This window comes from Acanthaster planci, linkage group LG09 (genome assembly GCF_054643075.1).
Source record: "Acanthaster planci isolate LZ-2023a linkage group LG09, COTS_SCS, whole genome shotgun sequence".
Lineage (NCBI taxonomy): Eukaryota > Metazoa > Echinodermata > Asteroidea > Valvatida > Acanthasteridae > Acanthaster > Acanthaster planci.
This window is the reverse complement of record NC_141785.1, coordinates 16,920,091-16,940,226: the sequence shown is the minus strand read 5'-3', so window position 1 is coordinate 16,940,226 and position 20,136 is coordinate 16,920,091. Positions and strand designations below refer to the sequence as shown.

The window sequence follows — 20,136 nt, the reverse complement described above, 5'->3', positions numbered from 1 at the left end:
TACTACACGTGAAGTACATGTACATGTATGTACATGCACATGTACATGTGTATGTCACGCGTGCTCTCGGCTTTTTGACAGCATGTACAGAGTGCTTACTTAGTGTAGTAACTCAATTGAGTCGGTCAAAAGATTGGTATTTCGCCTAAAAAGCATTTTACCACTTTTCCTTAGAATGCTCAAGTATTTCAGACCGATTGCGTGCACTAAAATCTCAAAATATATTAAAAAGGGAAGCCCCGCCAAGTCGGAGTCGGTTCGTCATGTTCGTGGTATCAAGCGCAAACTTGACACTAATGACATGAATGACAGGATCAGCACATGCAGGTCTACCTGGTCGAGGGACGACAAATGCAGCAGTGAGCAGAATGAATTTCTGCAACCCGCAAAGAAACTGAAAGAGGAGAAATGCCAGCCGTTCTTTGGTATTCCATTCCGCAAACTGTCGGCCGAGAAGTTAGATTGTGATTACTTGCAGCTTTATGCGAAGAGGAAGGCTAACGAGCTGTTCGATGCATGTGAGCGCGAACTGGAGTACTTCACAGGGGATTTGACCCGGGTGCAGGTGTACGGGAAATGGCACAGTATACCAAGAAAACAGGTGTGGTTATCTTTAATTTAAAGTACAAATTCCGTGGTGGATTACTTTTTGTAAGAAAGTTTATTCGAATTTATAAGTTTGGACATTCTCTTTGCAGAAATAAGGATTCAGTGATTACAGGATACAGTGAACAGTGATTTTTTGTTTTTCATTTTTTGTTTACAATGAGTCATGTTTTGTGCAATTTTGATTTTTGTTCCAATTAGCAAACTAAAACCAAATCTCAGTGCATATCTTAAAGATACATTTGAAAATGGTGTGCTGAGTAGGACTTATGAAACTATTGAAATATTAGCTGCAGTGGGATATCAATATGAGGTGACGGCAAGATCTTATAACTCGCCACGGCGAGATACTTGTACAAGATTTATCTCCCCACGGCGAGGTAGTAACTCTAAAAAAGTTTTTGCAAGTGGCTCTTATAATGACGATATGCTTCTGTAATATCAACATAACAATGATAAAAGTTTGATCACCCATTCAAAGCATAGGTCATTCCATGTTTATCTCAAAGTCGATTTGGTATTTCTTTTTCAGGTTGCACATGGTGACAGTGGTCTGACCTACAAATATTCTGGAGTAACAGTGCCAGCAAAGCCCTGGACTCCACTTCTTCAAAGAATCCGAGACAGAATTGAAGAGGTCACAGGTCAGCGGTTCAATTTTGTTCTCATCAACAGGTGAGGACGAATGCTCTTGCAAACTTGAAAGGACAAAATGTACTGATGAAATGTACTTGCATTGCTTTATAGCTTTGTTCCCGTTTGTTGTAGGTACAAAGATGGGACTGATTACATGGGAGAACATCGCGATGATGAGAAGGAATTGGTGCAAACCAGTCCGATTGCCTCCCTGTCTCTCGGCCAACAGAGGGATTTCGTCTTCCGCCATGGAGACTCCCGTGGCAAGAACGCAAAGAGAAACCTGCCTCCAATCAGACTGGAGCTGGAGAACGGAAGCTTGTTGGTGATGAACTACCCCACTAACGTTTACTGGTACCATTCCCTTCCGGTCAGGAAGAAGGTTGTGGGCATCCGGATAAACATGACATTCCGATGCCTGAAAACTTGATGGGGAATCATGTTGGTTTGTCTGCTTATACCAGCAATGCATGTTGTCTCTCTTGCCCATTTTTCGCACAATTACCAAGGTGTTCTTGTATCAGGGCTTTCATCAAGGTACTAACTGGTAGCACATCTTGATCAGTTGTTTTACCTCTAGTGCTTCCTGTATGATCAGGTGGGCTAAACCTGCCATCACAGCAGCATTTGTTTTCATTTCAGTGAATCTTCACAAGTATCATAATGTTGAAAGGAAACTTACATCACACGTGTTTCAAAATGAAGTGCTTTATTCATTGCGAGGAAGAGACAGTGCTTTAGTAACAAGATATCTGATGTATACCACAATGATCCGTGTACGTTTTGTTCATGCGTTGTTCAATTTGACAAAAATAAAAAAGCAAAAACAAATATTTTTCCTTCTTTTTATGAAAATCAAAAACTAAAGTCATTTTTCGTCTTTCTTATTTAAAAATGATTTTTTTTTCGTTTTTCAGTTTGAGAACAAATAACATTGTAATTATTGATCCACTCTTTGAAGAATGAAAAACAGTTCCATTTCTCATTTTGTATTAAACCCACCAAATCAAACATGGCTGAACTTGTGGAATACATGTACAAGGAATTTGTTGCTTCTGAAGAAATACAGATGTCGGCAGCCTAGAAGGAAATTTCTTGCATCCTGTGAGGCAACTTTCATCTTGAGAAATGCCTCCTCAAGATCATGTTGCAGTCAAACAAAAAAGGCGGCTAAATTATAATTTAAACAGCACTGCGTTCGTTTTCAACATGAAAAACAAAAATGACTTCTTTGTCTTTTTCTCATTGAAAAACGAGAAACGGCTTTTTTAAAAAAAGTTTTTGTTTTCAAATTAAATGGACGATATTTGTTGTTTTGTTTTTTATTTCCGTTTTCAAATCAAAGAACAAATGAATGAAACGTACACGGACCCACAATACCCAGATGCTTTAAATTCTGTAATTCTGATCACAAATGGTTTGCAGATTCTCTGGTTGTTTTGACTGGTTACAAACATGGCCTGACAGCTAGGTGTTTATGAACAGATGCTGGTGTGTGATCAAGAAATATCAACTAGTAAAACACAGGAACAACCGTATTATGCACAACATGTTATGCACACATCATGTACTTTGTACACCAAATACATGTACTTAAAACAACCTGGAAATAGACTGTACATTGCAATGCAGGTTCCACTTAACCGCAAGGTTGAAAAACAATTGATTTCTGTGCACTAAGGTAAAACCAGATCTTATTTTAACCAGGTCTAGCAATTTCTGTGAGCTGAATTACGTGCAGATTAGCATGGTCAAAACTAAATGGCAAACTGTTAGGACACTTGGTGGCAGCAAACATATCGGTTTTATGTGACCAGTCAACAATTGTTGGCATGTGCACATTAGCTCAAGTGTGACACAAAGAATAGCAGATCGCTTATGCAGGACTGATTAATGATGCCACGAGGCGTCTGGGTCATTCCATGAGGTTGGGGGCACAATTTGTGACGGTGTCCTTATTACATGGGTAACTTTTACCACCTGTCATGACCTGTAGAGTAGGTCATTTACTCTGTAAAAATAACACACCCCTCTGCATTCAGCCTTGCAAGATGTATAACAATGTCAATTTGGAATCCACATGCAGGGAAATAGCTGTTCAGTTTTATGGAACCCACATAACAATGGGCACCGTCACAAATTATGCCCCAACCTCATGGAATGACACATCTCAAAAGTCTCCCATGGCCAATTGTTGGGACAGTACAGGCTGTAACATACATGCTCATTCTTGGCAAGTCATATGTTGCTACATTAAAAGTTACACGCACTGGCATTGGCTATGCACAACATCAAAGATTAAAATACTTCAACAATGACTTCTTGAATTTGGATTCACAATTTACAGTAGTTTCAGACATTGTTTTCCTAAGCAACAACCATTTTTTAACCTCAATGAAGAGATTGGTATGACGTACAAAAATAACATAAACAGGCCAAAGATGGATAGGAAAAAAAAACAGAAAAAAGAAGAAAAAACCCTGGCCTCAATTTCACAATACGTTCAGTATGCAAAAATAATTAATTACTGTACCTGAAACAAATGGTCTAGATATTTACAAAAAGTTTCTACTTTGGAATTTTTCTCACATCAACAGAGCTAGACAGTGTATATTGGTGCACAATAAAACTGATTGAATCAGCATTTCGCTTAAACGTAGTTAAATGGTGTGATTGGCACTGTACAACCAAATCATAAGGTTTATTTTCTGTGATCTTATTTTACTGGGTTTTCAAAATTCATTAAGAATCTTTTTCAGCATGAAAGTATGCTACCAACTCCAAACTGCATTTCAGTGCATGATTCAGATGAATTTACTACACAGAATACTCGATGCAAACTGCTAAATTAATTTGAAAAAGTTTGAATGCCAACAAACTCGTGGAATCTTGCTGGTATAAACAGTATTTGTCACTGTAACGGCATCATGGGAAAAAATGAACAGACTCTTACCATCAGTTGGGTCAATTTCACAGAACAATACTCGACAGATTTCTGTGCCTAGCACAAAATAAGCAGAGAACCGGTCACAAGTAGAGTACTTTGCATGGTACTTTGGCTGGTAAAGTGGTTTTGCTCGGCAAATATTTTCAGTGCTTGGCAGTTTTCTGTGCTAAACAGTTCTATGAAACAGATCTTGAACACGACGAAGTCACTCTTTGTTCACAGGTGCGCTTTCCTATGGAGGCTGGGCAGAGCCATAAGAGAGTGCAGATGTAAAGCACGACTTCATAATGTAGGTCTACTGGCCCCAGTTGGCAAGCATGGTGCCTGAATCCACTGATGAAACCCAACGTCCTCTCAAGTGAAATGGCACATGAATATGAGTTTGTGAATTCAAACGACTGTTTGGAAAGACGTGGGTTCAGTGTTTTTAATGGCCATGCTCAGCTAACACTTTGGCCACCAGACTCCCTGTCCATGTCAACAATAACTTCACTGGCTGCATTTTCCTTCAGCTTCACTGTGCATGCACAAGCACTGCCACATTTATGCATTGAAACATGCTACGGGTTAGCACAGTTTCTCTGCTATTTCACGTAATGTATCTAATACCCTTTATGCAATTTCGTAACATAGGCTTCTAGTTCACAATTGTCTCACTTGGGCAAGGATACACCAGTTTAGTAAGTGATTCAGAAACACTATGAAATAAATTAAACAGATTTTTAACAATTGCCCAACTATGATAGCCAGATGCGGTGATAGTCATTGGCCCCGAACCCGGCATTGCACTTGGGACATTTACGCTGTCTGGTCTCGTAGCGTGTCTTGATGCACTCAAAGCAGAAGACATGGAAACATTTTGTCAGGACCACATCCTTCCGTCCCTTCTTGCAACATGGGCAGGTCAGTTGCTCCTAGGTGGATTTGGCAAACAAAGCAAACTTTAATAAAAAATCACAATCAGAGTTCAAGCTAGTAATCACAGAGTTATCACAGATTTCTGGCTCTGGTGGGTTCAGGCCAATTTCTTGGGACCCTACTCACGCCCTTTGACAGCATTTGTTCACAATTTCACCTTCGGGGGACATCCGTGTACCCTGCCTACACCTGCTTTCATTTATAAGAAATTAACTTAAAACTTTAAAATAGTAAGCAGTTGAGTGACTTGGAAATGGAAAAAAACAATATCCCAGACAAATGCTCAGACCTCTCATTCTTATTATCTGTATATTAACGTTTACTGCAAACATGTTTTGTTAACGGTTCATTTTTCCATTTTTATTCTTTCTTCAAAATGTTTATTTTTTTAGCCAAAATAAAATGCAGGTTGTCAAAATGCAAACATCTGACGATTGTTTCGCTTTTCTTTGGAGGGCTTCATTGAGGTTTACTACCAAAAATCAAACATGTTTACCTTGTATGTTTTGATCTCCTCCATGAGTACCTCGTCTGTACTGCTGGCTAGCTCCATCCTCTTGTATCGCTCCACTTTCCTCCTAAGATGTTGAGATTCCTCCTGAGAAAGGAAGAAAAAAACTTTGAGAAGCGAGTCTCAAAATGAACACTAAACCACCATCAGTGGATTTGAAAAGTGGCCAAGCACTGTTTCTTGTCTAAAATATCAACGTCTTGAGGATCCCGAAACTGAAGACAATAGTGATGGCTACGATGATGTAATTTATTAGAAAGAAGGGGGTGAACAGAGGGCAGAAGTTTCAAAAGTGGAAACAGAAATCAATCGCAAATTTCGTATCCGTTTTTGTTAGTGCAACTGTACCTGCGCCCTGCGGAATTTGTGGTTCTCTTGTTCCACTGCACTGGACTTCTCCTTAACAAGACTCTGGAGTTCTTCGATGCGACCCGTTATCTTGTCCAGCTGCATCTTGAGGTCGGCTGCCGACTGGCTGTTATCAAGAGCCTGCAAGGAACGATACTAAGTTGGCTGGAGATTTTCCACCATCTACAGCATCTCAGCATGAGTTTTATCCACACTCCTTTGGATGTTCACAAGTCCAGATAAAGTATCAGACAGTATCAGATGTTGAATGATAAGCTAGACACAGGCCTGCCATCCTTGCATTCATTTCCAGCATCTGCTGTCTACAGGTAATCTGCAAGGTAAGCTGTGACAAGGCCTGGAGCCGATTTCACACATCTGTTAAGCACAGAAAGCAAATGCTTAGCAAGGACTGGTTACCAGCCAAAGTGCTGTATAAGGTGCATTACCGAGTCTGGTTCTCTGCTCATTTCTGGTCGGCGGAGAAATCTGCTCAGCAATGTTTTCCACACCTCAATGAAATTCCGCCCCAGACATTCTGAGACGAGCAACGGTCAAACCTACCTTCCTCCTATTCATCTCCAGTGACTGCTGTCTTAGCGCGATCTCCTTATCCATGGTGTTGAGGTTGTTCTGCAGTATCCGCTCTTTCTCCTCCAGTTTCCTGACCACTTGGTTCTGGGCATCGACCTGAGTCTGGAGGGTTGCCACCTGGTCAGCCAAAACATCCTTCTCTTCCCTTAGAAGCTTGTGGATCTGGTTGCTTTTTATTCTCTGTGAATGATCAAAAGAAACAACGAGTATTCACTGTTAAAGACAGAGCTAACCGGATTGTGATTGTGAATGTGATTCAAGTCAAATGTCCCTAGGCCCTCCAACCCCCAAAACGAGTCAGGAATGTTTGATACCCAGAAAGGAGCAGAGAACAAGTCTCGAGTACTGTACCTTACACAGTACTTTGGCCAGTAACCAGTAGCCAGTGAAGCATTTGCTTTCTCCAAGGCCTTGGAAGAAATTCTTTCTCTTACTACTCCACAAAAGAGAACATCACCACCGCAGTACACTAAACATTGCATCCTCGCAAATAATGAACCATGAATGTTTCAGCGATACCAATGCAACATAAATTCACTGGGGCACAGTGAAATGTCAGATATTTCGGTGTAAGTTATTCTACCAACAAGTGATAATGGGCTCACCTCTGACATGAGTTTGAAGTTTGCATCGTCCTTCTCTCGGAGCTGCTGTAGTAATCTTGTGTTCTGCTCCTGCATGTCTTCGAATGCCTGACCGGTCACGTCCATCTCAGACAGCAAAGCCTCTTCCTCCTTCACACAATAACATCAAAATGTGAGTATAAAAATACTTAAACTCCAAAACCTATTTGTCAATCATTCCAGCAATTAAGGAGAAACAGGAGTGCAAGCACATATGGTCTCAATTTTTCTATTCTAATATAATCCAATCTGATCACATACTTGAGTGCACCCTCTGGTTACTGCAAATTTTGCTGTAATAATATGGTGGGTAGACGACACTTTATGGTGGATCCAGAACCAAATTATTTGGGGGGAGGGTACCAAAAATTTGGAAATTTGGTAATGCTACATTATTTTTGTAGCATACTTTTGGGAGGAAAGGAAGTGAATTTATCTCTAAATCACTACCTTTCTCATTCTCCCACCCCCTTTCTTTTTTTCAAGGGAAGGGGGCATAGTTCCCATTTCCGCTCCCCTGTATCTGCCAGTGATATTGCATACTTTAGTCAATAAAACGATAAGCACTCTCTTTTAACACGCTTGGCCAAGCCCCATTTCTTAAAGCTGCAGAAAATGCCATTCAGCAACTTTATGAACTAAGCGCAAATCACGAGTGATAAAGACTGCATGGCTCTTTGACCTAGTTCTGCCAAGCAAATATCTTCTGTGCACAGCAACTTCCTGAGCTTAACAGCTCAGTGAAAAAGACCTCAAACATAATGACGTCACACTTTGTTTATACATGTGCGCCACCTCAGGGCCACAGAAAAGCCTATATGTTAACAAAGTGTGCCATCATTATGTTACAGGTGCATTGGGCCCGGATCTGCACATGCCCCGGTCACCACTGACCTGCTTACGATCAGCAAGTTTCTTCTGCAGTTGGTGGATGGTCTCCTCATGGTTTCGTATCTTCCTGATCGCCTCCTCATCGGCCAGCTTGCGACTCTCCATTCTCTCCCTGTCTTCGATGTGACGGAGTCGACATTTCAACTCCTCCACCTCGGCCCGGGCCCTTCTCTCAGCCGTCATCAGCTGACATCCAAAAAGGAACTCTGATGTGAATTTTTATTTCACTTTTCAGTTGCAACTGAACTAGGTGCTGCACCTTTGAATGCTCTCAACTGAGAAGACATTCAACTTACATTTGCGTGTGAGTTGCCATACCTTGAGACAATTTTTGTGGAATTTGGAAAATAGTTACTTATGGGTGACGTCTTACTAATTTGATTTAAGAGCTCAACAAGCTGTTTTCACAGTGAACACATTTCAAAGACTTCTAAACTGTCACTGAAGGGGTCAAAATACGGTAATTCCTGAACTGGTAACATTACAGGGCGCTATTTCGCTGCATCAAACCTGGAACACTGACCTGTACTTTGTCTCTCTGTTCTTTGGCAGCTCCTTTGTACATGTCTAGTAGAAGCTTCATTTCCTTTTGACTCTCCTGGGATTTTCTGTCAAAAAAAAAGGACCAAACCTAAATTTTAAAGAAATAAATTTGAGAGAAAAGGATCTTTTTTTCACAACGAAGTCCTTTAACCACTTCGTGCCGGGGCATTTTTCAACGTTGATGATGCTCGGCCGGCATGACTATCATTTTTTCCGTTTTCAAAATCCTTCAACAATTCATCATTTCATTTAACGGTCGTTTATAGCAGCACGGAGTAATCTTTAGGCACTACTCTAAGTTGACAGGTGACCTTCATTGACGACCGAATATTTCAGCCAGGCCTGCAGCCTTGTAAACAGAGCCCAGATTGTGCAGTGTTATACAACTGTCTTTTGTTCACGAACCTGGCTCAGTGCACTGCTGACCTCTTTTCAATAGGGGCCAGATTAGCGTGCAGCGGTGCTGTGTGGCTCATCGCTGCGGTGGTGGAGCGCTTTTGTCCCCGGTAGTAATCCGCTTGCTCTCAATGCCCCAAACTCTGGTATACGGTTTCAAAACAACGCTGGATTATCACCACGTTTGAGAGTGAAAAATGCCAGTAATGCCCAGCAGCCTGGTCATTTGTTCGGAGTACAGTCTTTTGTTACAGGGCCCTGTTTCCTTTGTCCGAGTTCGGAGACCCCGGCCACACATATAAACCACATGGCTCCGATTTCGGAGTCCCCGGCTGGTAGTGGTTAATGTTCTATACAAGTCCATGCTGTCAAAGCAAGGTTAAAAAACAACTATAGTAAAGATTAGGCCAAGGTTCCTTTATAACCTCAGTCTACAACCCTCAATCCAACTTCCGTTTTGCTGACGACTCAAGACTAGCCTTCATTTTGCTACTTTCTCTGTTCCTCTGCCTCCCCTCTTTCTCCTCCTCCCTACTCCGCCCATCTTTTTCCTCTCAACTACTCACAACCCCAATCCCTTTCATTTTTCTAACCTACGACTGGCCCAAAGTTTCTTTACAATAATAGACAGTCCACCCCCCTCAATCCAACCTCCTTTTAGTAACTGCCTTGAGATTTACCCTAAATTCTTGAACTTTGTCTGCCTCTTTGTCAACTCCTCTGCCTTCCTCCCCCCTTTTCCTGTCTACCATCTCCGCCTCAAAGGCCTAGTTCTGATTTTGTTTCCCACTAACTTGAGGTTGGCCCTGAGTTCTTTGATGGTCTCTGCCTCTTTGTCAACTCCTCTTCCTTCCTCCGCCCTTTTCCTGTCTACCATCTCCGCCTCAAAGACCTAGTTTTGATTTTGCTTCCCACTAACTTGAGGTTGGCCCTGAGTTCTTTGATGGTCTCTGCCTCTTTGTCAACTCCTCTTCCTTCCTCCGCCCTTTTCCTGTCTACCATCTCCGCCTCAAAGGCCTAGTTTTGATTTTGTTTCCCACTAACTTGAGGTTGGCCCTGAGTTCTTTGATGGTCTCTGCCTCTTTGTCAACTCCTCTTCCTTCCTCCGCCCTTTTCCTGTCTACCATCTCTGCCTCAAAGGCCTAGTTTTGATTTTGTTTCCCACTAACTTGAGGTTGGCCCTGAGTTCTTTGATGGTCTCTGTCTCTTTGTCACCTCCTCTTCCTTCCTCCCCCCTTTTCCTGTCTACCATCTCCGCCTCAAATGCCTAGTTTGATTTTGTTTCCCACTAACTTGAGGTTGGCCCTGAGTTCTTTGATGGTCTCTGTCTCTTTCACCTCCTCTTCCTTCCTCCCCCCTTTTCCTGTCTACCATCTCCGCCTCAAAGGCCTAGTTCTGATTTTGTTTCCCACTAACTTGAGGTTGGCCCTGAGTTCTTTGATGGTCTCTGCCTCTATGTCAACTCCTCTTCCTTCCTCCGCCCTTTTCCTGTCTACCATCTCTGCCTCAAAGGCCTAGTTTTGCTTTTGTTTCCCACTAACTTGAGGTTGGCCCTGAGTTCTTTGATGGTCTCTGCCTCTTTGTCAACTCCTCTTCCTTCCTCCCCCCTTTTCCTGTCTACCATCTCCGCCTCAAAGGCCTAGTTCTGATTTTGTTTCCCACTAACTTGAGGTTGGCCCTGAGTTCTTTGATGGTCTCTGCCTCTTTGTCACCTCCTCTTCCTTCCTCCCCCCTTTTCCTGTCTACCATCTCCGCCTCAAAGGCCTAGTTTTGATTTTGTTTCCCACTAACTTGAGGTTGGCCCTGAGTTCTTTGATGGTCTCTGCCTCTTTGTCAACTCCTCTTCCTTCCTCCCCCTTTTCCTGTCTGCCATCTCTGCCTCAAAGGCCTAGTTTTGATTTTGTTTCCCACTAACTTGAGGTTGGCCCTGAGTTCTTTGATGGTCTCCGCCTCTTTGCCTCCTTCTTTCTTCTCTTCCTTCCCTCGCTCCTTCTCCCTGTCCTTCTCCATCCGGGGGTCCCGCCTTTCGTCATGGTGGGCGTTCATCTCCTCCCTTTGCTTCTGTAGCTGTTCCTTCTCGTGGCTGACCTCCCTCCGGTCAAGACTGCCGCTGCTGCTGCTGCTGGACGAGGAGCTGCTGCTACTGTGACTGTGGGAGGCCAACTCGCTCTTCAGCTGCAAACAGAAAAAAAAATCTATTTTTCACTTTTCTCTGATCTATAAATTCAATGCTGTGATCACTGATTGAAAACACTGCGTGCTGTGGTCATGAGACAGCAACTCGCACGTTACATTTTCGAACAAGTAAGAAGGTCTGAAATTTCGTCCTAAAAAATTCTTTCTCACACTCCTTGCTTTTCAAAACAGATTTTAAAAGGATTGCAATGCCAGGCCCTCTACCCATTTTGATGTGTATTTTAAGTCAACGCAGCCAGCAAGCAGTTTCCATCCACAGCAGCTAGGGCACAATTACGCACATCATCCGTACAATACCGCTCTTATGTGGAAGTTTCCAAGGGCACTGACCTTCATGACCTCAGCCTGGGTTTCTTTGAGTTTGTGCCTGTAGCGGTTGATCTCCCCCTTGAGTTGTGTGTTGTGACTCTGGTAGCTAGACACCAAATGCCGCAACTCTCGATTGATGGGCCCTTCGGAAAGATTCAAACCAAGAAACTGCCCACAAAATATCCTATTACAAATTGCCCAGGCCCTGTTCATCTGTTGCCTTCGACAAAGATTCTCCTCAGATCAGAACATCGACCAATTCAATTTTTCCAATGTATAAATTGCAAGTCAATGTTGTCAGCACACAATTTTGGTATTTCACATCTATTAGAAACTCTGTTGTGAATATTCATTCAAATCTGACAAACAGAATTCCTGCAAGCTCACTGGTTGCTGGTCTACCAGGTCCCTGATGCGATTGGCCGAATTGAACTGACCTGCTTGTTCATTTGCTGCCAGATTCTGCTCAAACTCAATGCGCAACATCTCGTATTCCTTCCTCACTTGGGACAACGTGTCCTCCAGCTGGATGACCTCTGTTCTGAGCTTCTTCTGACAGTCCAGTTCGTCACTCTGCAATGGACAAAAACATCAGATCATCATTGACCCCTTCGTTACGGAGGACTGCTACTACCGCACCATTGTGTGAGCATTAGTGCATACCACACATACAGTCTATTCACCATGCAGCTGCTGGTTCGATGGGGATTGCTGCTGGAAAAAGCCCTCCATTCAGGGCATACCACAGCCCAGAAGTCGCGGTCAAAACAATCCCGCCGTGAAGGGGTTAAAAACCATTACAAATGCAAGTATCAACCACTTTCTTGGGCAGTTACATCCCACCGAACTCTTAACTTGTAATTGAGTCAATCTTACATTTTTTACCAATGAGTGCGTACTATTTGTGAACTGATTATTTCTGGGTTCTTCTAGATCCCCATCTGCATCTCCATCATTCACTCCAGGCTTCAGTTTCATGAATATAATCCCCGTGCTGATACATTTTGGCTCACCGGAGGACTTTTTTTGCCAGAGAAATATGAAATGGGCTAATGCAAGTCCAAGGCCTGGAATATTTACATTTAGTTCAAGCTTCGTGTTTGAAATTGTTCGACGATCCTGAGATGATACTGAAACCTCAGACAAAGTCAGGATTTTGGAAAATACTGGCCTCATATTTTCATGACGACTTACTATGGCCTTCACGGAAGTAACACAGCATTCCAACAACATCATAAAAATTCCGTGCAAGGGTTTTTACCTCCATCTGTTCAATCTGCCTGAGGTGGGTTCCCTTCGTCTGTTGGAGAAGGTTCCTCGTCTCCTCAAACTGCGCCTTCATGTCCTGGGCCTCCTTGTACAGAACCGAGAACTGCGACTGGAGGTTCTTGTAGGGCGCCCTCTCCATGACGATAGAGTCGGGCAGGCGTTGGAGCTGCAAGGACGGAGAGAATTCAGAGCATCAGTGAATTCAAGCAAGTTTTATTTTTGGGACTGTTTTAGAAGTAAAATATAAGGAGAGAGGCTTCTGATTGTGAAAAGCAAATGGAGCAAAGGACAGCTTGGCTTACATCCATCTTGACTTGCTCGGATTCCTTGACCAGTTCTTGGTACTTCTCTTGAAGTTTTTCCAGCTCCACTAGTCGGCTTGTCGCCAACTCCTTGTGCTCTTCTAGTTCATTGACTAGCGTCTGGAGCTAAAAACAAACATGCACACAGTCAACAATTACTCCGTACATACAGAGAATAGACTTTTAACACCAACCTCTAGAAATTGTGCAAAAGAAACACCATACGCAATACCACGAGTCAAATCTCTTGTCTAGGGTGGGGCATTTTAAAACCATTTCCACCATGCTGATGCAAGAGACGTTTCTTACTTGTTTGGAAGAAAGACCGGCTGACCCATCCCCAAAGATGTGACCCGGGATGAGCGTGGCATTCTTGAGCTTGGTGTAGCTCTCCTCTAGGAGGATCTCTAGTTTCATGGTCCGCTGCCGAGCCTGGGTCAGGTCAAAGCGTAGGTCATCAATCTGGTTGTTGGCTTCGGCCAGCTTGGTCTCGGCTGCTCCCAGCTTATCGCTCTGCTCCGTGAACTGAAATTGAAATGTTGGAAGATTGGCTTTTAATTTCATCCTGATTTATCAAGATATCTCATCTGTTGCGGAAATTTAGGAAATACACTGCTAGTCTTATGAAGATCAGTAGTTTCTCGTGGAGAGAAGAACCATCAAGGAAAGTCTTACCTGGAATGCAACAAAAGCACCAAAAGGGTTCATCAGTGATTCAGGGGTTTTATTATACCATTAACCCTTAAATTCCTGAACCCTATCAACACATGCTTCGTCAAGTTTTTAGGATTCAGCACACGCTCACGCTTGCTCACCATTAAACTTTCTAAAGCTTGACAACTTTACCATGGTACGAAAATGAATTTGGGTGAAACTAAAAGTATGCACAAGTTGATTTGGAAGTATCTAGTATCCCGGAACTGTACATATTGGTGGCAATTTTTAAGGATTTGGAGAGGTATTGGAAGATCAGGTTGGGGAGGAGGCTACTTTAGTTGGGAGACGTTTGTGTACCTGTAGAGTCATCTTCTGGTGCCTTTCTTGCAGAGAGTTGATAGTTTCTTGGAGTCGATCATTCTCACTGGTCAGTTCAGCATTAACTGCTTTCACTGCCTCATCGATGTCACCTTATGACGAGCGCACACAAAGAAACAAGTTTGCTTGTAAAACTAATGTTACAATACAAGATATGTCAACGCTAGTATTAAGAGCAGACACTGTTGACAACCATATAATCAAATAGAGCACTCAATGGAAGAATGCAATTTGATGCAAAGCGCTGGTTTGTAGATTTGTTAGATAAGTAACCATGAACACAGCATCAAATACGGAGTTACTTCCAATACATCTGCTCTGCTCCGAGTGCATAATCTTGGGATGAGACATGGGCTTCTACCTGAGATAACTTCAACGGGAAACAATGAGCAACAACAAAGGGTTTACCAAAATTAAGGGGCAGAGTTAAAACCAGCAAGGATTCGTGTTACAGAGGGATTTGAAGGGCAGAGTTAAAACCAGCAAGGATTCGTGTTACAGAGGGATTTGAAGGGCAGAGTTAAAACCAGCAAGGATTCGTGTTACAGAGGGATTTGAAGGGCAGAGTTAAAACCAGCAAGGATTCGTGTTACAGAGGGATTTGAAGGGCAGAGTTAAAACCAGCAAGGATTCGTGTTACAGAGGGATTTGAAGGGCAGAGTTAAAACCAGCAAGGATTCGTGTTACAGAGGGATTTGAAGGGCAGAGTTAAAACCAGCAAGGATTCGTGTTACAGAGGGATTTGAAGGGCAGAGTTAAAACCAGCAAGGATTCGTGTTACAGAGGGATTTGAAGGGCAGAGTTAAAACCAGCAAGGATTCGTGTTACAGAGGGATTTGAAGGGGCAGAGTTAAAACCAGCAAGGATTCGTGTTACAGAGGGATTTGAAGGGGCAGAGTTAAAACCAGCAAGGATTCGTGTTACAGAGGGATTTGAAGGGCAGAGTTAAAACCAGCAAGGATTCGTGTTACAGAGGGATTTGAAGGGCAGAGTTAAAACCAGCAAGGATTCGTGTTACAGAGGGATTTGAAGGGCAGAGTTAAAACCAGCAAGGATTCGTGTTACAGAGGGATTTGAAGGGCAGAGTTAAAACCAGCAAGGATTCGTGTTACAGAGGGATTTGAAGGGCAGAGTTAGAACCAGCAAGGATTCGTGTTACAGAGGGATTTGAAAGGCAGAGTTAAAACCAGCAAGGATTTGTGTTACAGAGGGATTTGAAGGGCAGAGTTAGAACCAGCAAGGATTCGTGTTACAGAGGGATTTGAAGGGCAGAGTTAGAACCAGCAAGGATTCGTGTTACAGAGGGATTTGAAGGGCAGAGTTAAAACCAGCAAGGATTCGTGTTACAGAGGGATTTGAAGGGCAGAGTTAGAACCAGCAAGGATTCGTGTTACAGAGGGATTTGAAGGGCAGAGTTAGAACCAGCAAGGATTCGTGTTACAGAGGGATTTGAAGGGCAGAGTTAAAACCAGCAAGGATTCGTGTTACAGAGGGATTTGAAGGGCAGAGTTAAAACCAGCAAGGATTCGTGTTACAGAGGGATTTGAAGGGCAGAGTTAAAACCAGCAAGGATTCGTGTTACAGAGGGGTTTGAAGGGCAGAGTTAAAACCAGCAAGGATTCGTGTTACAGAGGGATTTGAAGGGGCAGAGTTAGAACCAGCAAGGATTCGTGTAACAGAGGGATTTGAAGGGCAGAGTTAGAACCAGCAAGGATTCGTGTTACAGAGGGATTTGAAGGGCAGAGTTAAAACCAGCAAGGATTCGTGTTACAGAGGGATTTGAAGGGCAGAGTTAGAACCAGCAAGGATTCGTGTTACAGAGGGATTTGAAGGGCAGAGTTAAAACCAGCAAGGATTCGTGTTACAGAGGGATTTGAAGGGCAGAGTTAGAACCAGCAAGGATTCGTGTTACAGAGGGATTTGAAGGGCAGAGTTAGAACCAGCAAGGATTCGTGTTACAGAGGGATTTGAAGGGCAGAGTTAGAACCAGCAAGGATTCGTGTTACAGAGGGATTTGAAGGGCAGAGTTAAAACCAGCAAGGATTCGTGTTACAGAGGGATTTGAAGGGCAGAGTTAGAACCAGCAAGGATTCGTGTTACAGAGGGATTTGAAGGGCAGAGTTAAAACCAGCAAGGATTCGTGTTACAGAGGGATTTGAAGGGCAGAGTTAAAACCAGCAAGGATTCGTGTTACAGAGGGATTTGAAGGGCAGAGTTAAAACCAGCAAGGATTCGTGTTACAGAGGGATTTGAAGGGGCAGAGTTAAAACCAGCAAGGATTCGTGTTACAGAGGGATTTGAAGGGCAGAGTTAAAACCAGCAAGGATTCGTGTTACAGAGGGATTTGAAGGGCAGAGTTAAAACCAGCAAGGATTCGTGTTACAGAGGGATTTGAAGGGGCAGAGTTAAAACCAGCAAGGATTCGTGTTACAGAGGGATTTGAAGGGCAGAGTTAAAACCAGCAAGGATTCGTGTTACAGAGGGATTTGAAGGGCAGAGTTAAAACCAGCAAGGATTCGTGTTACAGAGGGATTTGAAGGGCAGAGTTAAAACCAGCAAGGATTCGTGTTACAGAGGGATTTGAAGGGCAGAGTTAAAACCAGCAAGGATTCGTGTTACAGAGGGATTTCTTTTTACTTCTGTTCTGGATGTCGGCTGCCACCGTCTTGCTCATGTCCTGCACGGCGGTGATGACCGAGACCAGTCTAGTCACAGCCTCCTGGGAGAACTTGCAGCGTTCCTGCATGTGTTGGTCAATCTCAGTCTGGTCGCAGCTTGCCAGGGTGGCCAAGAAGGAGGTGATGGTCTCTGGTTCTGAGTCAAAGACAAATCCAAGACGAGGAATCACTGAACAGCATGGTTCATTTGTATTCTGTACTCAGTTCAGCTTGAATACTGATGAGAAACCTCCTTATTTTGTAACCCTCCCCTAGAACTCTTCCAAGTTGTGCTTCTTTTTCAAAGACGGATTTGTGCCGGGAAGATGTAAATTAATTTTGGATTTTTGCAGGAGGTCGTGGGTTCGAGTCCCACCCAAGTACACTTGTGGTTTTTTTCACAAGCCTTCAGGGGCAAACACTGAGTATACAATGTTAAATACACGTCGGGCAGGGTAAAATCCAAAATTAAGTTGTGCTTCCTCAATTTTCCTCATAGAGGTTGCACATACATTGACAAAACCATTCAAAGTAATTCCGTACAGAGTATGCATTTCAAAATCTTTTTGCTAGGGGCAAGGAGTCTGGGCCCTCATCCAATGCACCAATATATATTTGGCTCTTAAAACTGCTGGTCCTGTCCGAATTACTTGGCTGTGGCTTTAACTTACACACAACTCTATGGGAAGCGACTACAGCCCCAACCATAGACTCCTGCATCGGTTTAAGCCCCAGTCAAATACCTCGGACACAGCCTTTTTTATAACACATGTGGTGATCCACAAACAGTTTTTCATGAAGATTTTCTTTAGACTTTCCATGCCTTTTTTCTCCTCTTTGACGGGTGTCACATCTTTCTTTTCCGACTCCGTCTCCATCTCCATCTCGGCTATCTCTGAAGATTGACTAGTGCCCTCGCTTGGTCCAATGGCCTCATTTCCAGCAGCTTCTCCCATTTCCATGGCTGTGTTCTCCTCCTTGATGCTGGGTTTAACATCTTGGCTGGTTTCCGTTTTGACCTCTGGAATGGATTTTGTCTCCACCCTCATGAGAAGGATGCGAATATCTTCTTCCAGCTGGAGAGAAGTCAAATTTGATCCAACAACATCAGAAAAAAATTGGGCCACATCACTTTAGGGAGAATCTGCCTTCAAAGGTTTTCTAACAACCTGATGTGAAACAAATATCTCACTTCAATTGAAACAAATGTAAGAACCTCTTCTCCCACTTTAAGAGGGTTAATGCTAAAAGTTTTGTGTTTGAAAACGCTGATGACAAATCCTTTCAATTTTCCAGTATACCAAATTAACTAATAGCCCACTTACACCTGGTACTTAGTAACAGTTTCCTTGACATGGCAAGGAAACCACACAAAAATGTGAGGTGCAATCCCTCTATTATGAATGTTAAATAGCAGGCTACCAAAGGTGAAGATAATTTGGAACAATACATAATTTTCACTTCAATGATCTGATCTTTATAAAGCAGGTTTTAAAATGTTCCCTAACCCTTAAGACGCTGTCTCATTCATTCTTTTTAAAGAACATTTTATTTTGCACCAGTATGGTATTTTTTTAGTCTTTTAAATATTGTTTTATTCACTTCACATCATATTTCCTATGATGTTCATCCTAATGAAACACACTTCATCAATTTCAGGCTCTATGAATAAACAAATGAATAACCAGTACTCGAAATGTGAGGAATGACTCTACTGCAACTAAACCAAAAAGAAAAACCCAATCCTTAGATTACCTGAGTCCAATACTTGTTCATGAGGCTGAGAACAATCTCGTCTGTCACCTGTCGTTGCTCCAAGCGCTCGATGCGATTGCGCAGCTCATTCTCCATGGCAGAACGCATCTCAAGACGTTCAGCCAGCTTCCGATTCTGGAAACGAAGAACCTTGATGTCCATTTCCTCCTGCAATTGGACACAAGATTAAGACTGTTCTATGGTGATCCAACTTGGCCTAGATAATTTCTGAATCTGCCACACTCTGCTTTACTTTTCAGGGGGAGGGGGGGACAAGCTTTTGTACTGCTGTTAGTCCTTTCCTCAAATCAAGTCTTATCACTATACAGTCAGGTTGACAATAACCAATATGCTGTAACCTGAATACCCAGTGCTGTCCAATTTGGATCCTTTTTCTGCCAAATAAAGGACCCTCAAAAAGAGTTACAACAAGAAGCCTTCCAAACGTGTCATTTTGCTAAGTGTGGAGAAATCCAACTGCTGTTGTGTGGCTTGCTCAGGAACACAAGCTGAATAGGTTCCCCTAGCTGTTGAGATTGTGAGTAGTTATGTTTGTTCATTCTTTTTCCAGGTTCTGGGGTTTTCTCCTGTATGAGTAGGGTTAGAGAAATGTATGAGTATATTTCATAGGAAGCTTTTGCATAATACTGGAAGACAGAAGAATCCGCAAACTAGATGGGGTTGCTTTATCAATAAACAATATACCACAATGATTGGGCTAGGGGGGCTTTTCTTCACCTGTGAGGACACTGCCCCCAGCCGCATGGGCTCAATGTGGATACGCTTGGCGGCTGGCTCCGCCCCCTCTTTGCCATCACTGGTGGAGGCACCAGGTGTTGGCGAGGAGGAAACCTCGCTGGCATTTCGCTTGCCTGACATCTGCGTGGGAGAATAAGGAAAACAGTGTAATGAAAATCCGACCTTTGTATTTGGTAGAGTCAGTGATGTACGTTAATGCCACGGGCTCAATTTGGTGCCGAGAGGGAAGTGATATTGAAGCCAGACTTCCCTTCAGCAATAGGAATTCTCTATCCCCTCCTCCACACACCCCTCCTACCACAACCCTCCCCCCTCCATGTGTTCGTGCCTCATTCTTTTATTTTTCACTTTTTAGTCATACTGTGCTTTCCCAGACTGAATGTACACAACCCTGACTTAATGCTCAGCTTACCATTAAAAATTCTGACAAAATGGCACACTAAATTCCTTACCCCTTTCTGCCTTGTACACACCATGCTTATCCATTACCACGTACCCCCTCCAAAAACACCCAGTTCAATCCCATACGCTATACTATAGTGAAGGGTCTCACTGAACAGTGATTCCCACATACAAGTACACATCACAGGCTCACAATTCACCTATCAATTTTTATGGAGTTAATTTAAAATGGTGCAAATTCCTTTATTAAACAGCTTAACGCCATACCACCTTCTCTGTATTATATGCAACAAGTAAACAGCACATAAATGACAAATAATCTCCCAAAACTCGTAAATTACCCTGTTTCTCATGAGCGTTTCCCGTACGCTTTATCCCTTCTCGAGAAAAGTCATGCACCTTCTGCCGTCACAAAGTGTTTCCGGGTCAAGTTATTTCT

At 43.0% G+C, this 20,136-nt stretch overlaps 2 protein-coding genes across 3 annotated transcripts; one reads left to right on the top strand and one right to left on the bottom strand.

Annotated features, from left to right (window-relative positions):
* Positions 1-74: 74 nt before the first annotated feature.
* Positions 75-3,901, top strand: alkbh2 (alkB homolog 2, alpha-ketoglutarate dependent dioxygenase). 2 transcript variants are annotated; one of them, XM_087141446.1, is made up of 3 exons: positions 75-601; positions 1,139-1,250; positions 1,375-3,901. In XM_087141446.1, exons 1-3 carry the CDS (start codon positions 176-178, stop codon positions 1,569-1,571), a joined length of 735 nt encoding a protein of 244 aa, XP_086997572.1. In that variant the 5' UTR covers positions 75-175; the 3' UTR covers positions 1,572-3,901. The 2 variants fall into 2 exon arrangements, with proteins under 2 accessions (XP_086997572.1, XP_022110522.2); XM_022254830.2 differs by having other exon boundaries at positions 1,139-1,281.
* A 269-nt stretch (positions 3,902-4,170) lies between these two features.
* LOC110990036 (E3 ubiquitin-protein ligase BRE1B-like) lies at positions 4,171-20,115 on the bottom strand. The gene is made up of 19 exons (XM_087141445.1): positions 20,039-20,115; positions 19,275-19,415; positions 18,537-18,704; positions 17,605-17,857; positions 16,762-16,938; positions 14,104-14,216; positions 13,399-13,614; positions 13,090-13,215; positions 12,780-12,953; positions 11,956-12,091; positions 11,540-11,661; positions 10,929-11,188; positions 8,598-8,682; positions 8,078-8,260; positions 7,166-7,294; positions 6,531-6,740; positions 5,967-6,107; positions 5,604-5,705; positions 4,171-5,103 (listed from the first exon to the last, which is right to left on the bottom strand). The coding sequence occupies exons 1-19, from the start codon at positions 20,048-20,050 to the stop codon at positions 4,927-4,929; spliced, it is 2,925 nt and encodes a 974-aa protein (XP_086997571.1). The 5' UTR covers positions 20,051-20,115; the 3' UTR covers positions 4,171-4,926.
* Between the last annotated feature and the right edge of the window lie 21 nt (positions 20,116-20,136).